At 41.5% G+C, this 4,720-nt stretch overlaps 1 protein-coding gene across 1 annotated transcript in view; it reads right to left on the bottom strand.

Moving 5' to 3' along the window:
- Positions 1-1,716: 1,716 nt before the first annotated feature.
- LOC135558170 (protein FAM227A-like) overlaps positions 1,717-4,720 on the bottom strand; it is a 25,085-nt gene continuing 22,081 nt past the window's right edge. The window contains exons 14-16 of the mRNA XM_064991907.1: positions 4,118-4,270; positions 2,524-2,596; positions 1,717-2,299 (exon numbers count right to left, since the gene is read on the bottom strand). Coding sequence (XP_064847979.1) covers positions 2,204-2,299; positions 2,524-2,596; positions 4,118-4,270 — 322 coding nt within the window. The 3' untranslated portion in view covers positions 1,717-2,203. The remainder of the gene's footprint in view (positions 2,300-2,523; positions 2,597-4,117; positions 4,271-4,720) is intronic.

Here is a 4,720-nt window from a genome sequence, read left to right on the forward strand (position 1 = left end):
TCACTGGTCACGATGGCAACACCCACCAGTAGCACGTGCTCCAGCAGGTGTATCTCACTGATCATGCCTAAAGCCAGCACCTCATTTTGCCGCCTTTCCTTCCAGTTCTCTGCTGCCTGTGACTGGAACGAATTGCAAAAATCGCTGAAGTTGGAGACTTTTATCTCCCTCGCCAACTTTAAACATCTGCTATCTGAGCAGCTAACTGATCGTTGCAGCTGTACATTGTCCATCGGTAAATAGCCCACCCAATTTACCTACCTCATCCCCATACTGTTTTTATTTATTTACTTTTCTGCTCTTTTGGACACCAGTATCTCTACCTGCACATGACCATCTGATCATTTATCTCTCCAGTGTTAATCTGCTAAATTGTAAGTATTCGCCTACCTCCTCATGCCTTTTGCACACAAATGTGTATAGACTCTTTTTTTCCCTCTACTGTGTTATTGACATGTTTACTCCATGTGTAACTCTGTGTTGTTGTCTGTTTACACTGCTATGCTTTATCTGGGCCAGGTCGCAGTTGTAAATGAGAACTTGTTCTCAACTGGCCTACCTGGTTAAATAAAAGGTGAAAAAAATATATAAAAAAATAAAAATTACATTGAACCCCCCTCCATTTGTTTTGTACACTGCTGCTACTCGCTGTTTATTACCTATGCATAGTCACTTCACCCATACCTACGTTTACAAATGACCTCTAACCTGTGCCCCTGCAAACTGACTCAATACCGGTACCCTCTGTATATAGCCTCCTTATTGTTGTTATTGTGTTACTTTTTATAGTTTTTACTTTAAGACAAATTGTCTATAAATGGAGAAAGTTCAACTCTGTTGCTACTCTCCCTATTGAGATATTGTGGCATGACCTCAAGAGAGCAGTTCACACCAGACATCCCAAGAATATTGCTGAACTAAAACAGTTTTGTAAAGAGGAATGGTCCAAAGTTCCTCCTGACGGTTGTGCAGGTCTGATCCGCAAGTACAGAAAATGTTTGGTTGACGTTATTGTTGCCAAAGGAGGGTCAACCAGTTATTAAATCCAAGGGTTCACATACTTTTTCCTCCCTGTACTGTGAATGTTTACAAGGAGTGTTCAATAAAGACATGAAAACATTTAATTGTTTGTGTGTTATTAGCTTAAGCAGACTGGACTATTGTTGTGGCCTAGATGAAGATCAGATCAAATTGTATGATCAATTTATGCGAAATTCAAGTATTTCCTAAGGGTTCACATACTTTATCTTGCCACTAAGTTCATGAGACATTTATAAGTTATATTCTTCATGAGTCATTGGGTACATATCATTAATTTATAGGACAAAAATGTATGTGGCAACTGCAGATTGCCCCTGTAAAGTCCACTTTAAAACATCCACTTCAGAATAGCGAGATACGGCCAAAGACGCAGGAGCAAAGGGAGCAGCGGTGGTCAAACAAATCTCCTTAAATGGCCTGTGGACTCACCCTAGTGTGTCTCTTGGCTCGGAAGTGTGATATTTGTCCTTTTATGTCATGTAATAAATATTTGACGATAACATGTTTATAGATCACATTCAGGGAATTCCAATGGCCGGCTGTCTGTCATTTGGTCTGTCAGTCTCTCTCTCTTTTTAGATGACACAGGCCAGATCACGCTGTTAGCTAAGTGTTGTTGATCCAGCCCTCTGTTTGAGCATCTGAGGAAAGCAACGTAGTTTGTTTTCTTTATCAGACATTTATATTTTATTCAGTAATTCATGTTGTTGTCCTGTTTCTTACCATGAGTCATCAATTGATCACCCTGTAATCAATCTACTGAGCTGTCTGTGTTCTCGTTTCCAAAAGCAATGCTGGTGACCCCGAGGGGTATCGTCTGGGAGGTCAATTAAATATCGTCTATCATAAAGCCAAGATCTCTGTCCAAAACTCCAACCTATCCATATTCTATCTTATGTTTTACACTCTTTCAGTCTTTCTTTTTAATGATTACTCAGAGTCAACACCATTCAGACACTGGTATTTGTAGCCATGTATATACCACCACATTGTGCCTGTGGTAGTTCATTACAGCATTTCTGCACAGACAGCGTGTACCCCGAAGAGCCAAATATAATCAAAGCCAATGCAGGTGAAGCATGTTATTTTTATGCATTTCCGTTATGAGGGTAGTCAGGTTTCCGGTTCAGGGTTGAAGGGTCAAACCCGGGGGGTTAAGGGGTCAGACTGTGGGGTCAGGAGTGACTTTGTCCAGCCCAGACACAGCCATTTCGAAGGCGTGTATGACCTCAGAGCTGGTCCTGGTGTCCTCTTCATTCTACAATAAGAATGACAGAACTGTCAATAAAGGGGTATACAGCTACTGTACTTGTAGCTACTTTGTAGCTTATCTACCTTCATTCTACAGTAGTGAGGGCCCTGCCGCCCATTACTGAAATTCATATAGATCAGGTTAAACCATACTCTCTGTGGCACAACACAACAGTACCACCTTTAATACAACAATAGTGAGGACTCACAGGACAGTCATGTAGAACTTACAATGGTCTCTGGGACCAGTAGCTGGCACAGTCGTTTGATAGTTGTCTTCTGGGACAGGATCTTTTTCTGTTTCCTGATTAAAAGAGAGTGAAAGGAGTGTCACCAATACAGGACAGAATCAAGCTTTTGTTTACTTTATTATCTTTTGAAAAGACAAAAAAAGCAAAGACACATTCGGGCAGAGGGTAACATGTGAAAATATTATAAACTGGGTGGTTCGAGCCCTGAATGCTGATTGGCTGACAGCCGTGGTATATCGGACTGTATGCCACGGGTATGACAAAACATGTATTTTTACTGATCTAATTATGTTGGTAACCAGTTTATAAAAGCAATAAGGCACCCTGGGGGGTTGTGGTATATGGCCAATATACCACGACTAAGGGCTGTATCCAGGCACTCTGCATTGTGCTGTGCATAAGAACAGCCCTTAGCCGTGGTATATTGGCCATATACCACAGACCCCTGTGCCTTATTGCTTAATTAACATAAAACACTTATTTTCACAGGGGAGAAAAATGCATTTGTATGGGCCAGGGAACATTGGTTGTGTGAGAGTAGGCCTAGAATCAGACAGTGAGAGCAGAGTAGGCTATCATTTCTCCAAATAGGTGACAAGTATTAATAGGCCAACATAGACAGATCCAAAGCAGACATTACATGGAGGATCATTTATTTCCAACACCACCTGTGGCTCGCTCTGCAGGTCTAGGCTAACCTACATCAACATGGTATCTCTCTGTATGGTTATTCAAATGATCAACCTGAGCCTACAGGAGGACAACACCTTGTATGGCTGAGGCAGCAGTGGGCATGTCTGCATGCCAGGTTGTTCCCTGTTCCCTACATAGTGCACTACTTTTGACCAGAGTGGTTCACTAACATGGTTTTTGTATTGACAAGGAGGGACACCATTATGCTAATTGTACTAACATAAAACTGGATATGTTACACAGGGCATTATGGGTATTGTAGTATATAATGCTACAGTTATCAATTAGAAGACCTTGTCAGGTCTCAATAGAAGAGATACACTGAGTATACCAAACATTAAGAACCCCTTCCTAATATTGTGTCGGGGCATGGACTCTACAAGGTGTCAAAAGATGTCCACAGGGATGCTGGCCCATGTTGACTCCAATGCTTCCCACAGTTGTGTCAAGTTGTCTGGATGTCCTTTGGGTGGTGGAAGATTCTTGATACACACGGGAAACTGTTGAGTCTAAAAACCCAGCAGCATTGCAGTTCTAGACAAAAACTGTTGTGCCTGGTACCTACTAATATACCCAGTTCAAAGGCGCTTCCATCATCCATTCACCCTATGACACCCACACATACACAATCCATGTCTCAATTCTGTCAAGGCTTAGAAATCATTATTTAACATCTCTTCTCCCCTTCATCTACACTGATTGGTGGATTTAACAACATTAATAAGGGATCATAGCTTTCACCTGTATTCACCTGGTCAGTCTGTCATGGAAAGAGCAGGTGTTCATTTTTTGTACACTCAGTGTGACTCTTACAGTGTGTCTTACTACAGTAAGATATACACTGTAGTGTTGAGCTGTGGTGTTGGGAATGTTAACTGTACCTGAAGGTTTCATAGCGCTCGTCCAGCTTCCTCTGGTTGAGAACATAGAGGTCCTTGGAGTATTGGCCCCACATGGTCCTGAGGTCCCTGCGGTGGGCCACAGAACGCTCCTGGGCCTTACTCAGAATGTCCCTGTACGTCACTGATCCAGCCGTAACATCACCAAGGGGTCAAGGAAGGAACACTGGCTGTGATGTCATGTACAGTGCCATCAGAAAGTATTCACACCCCTTGACTTTTTCAGCATTTTGTTGTGTTACAGTCTAAATTTAAAATGGAATAAATTGAGATTTTTGTCAATACGTATTTAACTCTTGTGGGAAGTCTAAATGAGTTAGAGAGTAAAAAAATGTGCTTAACAAGTCACATAATAAGTTGCAATAATACAGTTTAACATTATTTTTGAATGACTACCTCATCTCTGTACCCCACACACAATTATCTGTAAGGTCCCTCAGTAGAGCAGTGGATTTCAAACACATTCAACCACAAAGACCCGGGAGGTTTTCCAATGCATCGCAAAGAAAAGCACCTATTGGTAGATGGGTAAAAAAAAATGCAGACATTGAATATCCCTTTGAGATGAAGTTATTAAATACACTT

Source organism: Oncorhynchus masou, chromosome 17, assembly GCF_036934945.1.
Source record: "Oncorhynchus masou masou isolate Uvic2021 chromosome 17, UVic_Omas_1.1, whole genome shotgun sequence".
Taxonomy (NCBI): Eukaryota; Metazoa; Chordata; class Actinopteri; order Salmoniformes; family Salmonidae; genus Oncorhynchus; species Oncorhynchus masou.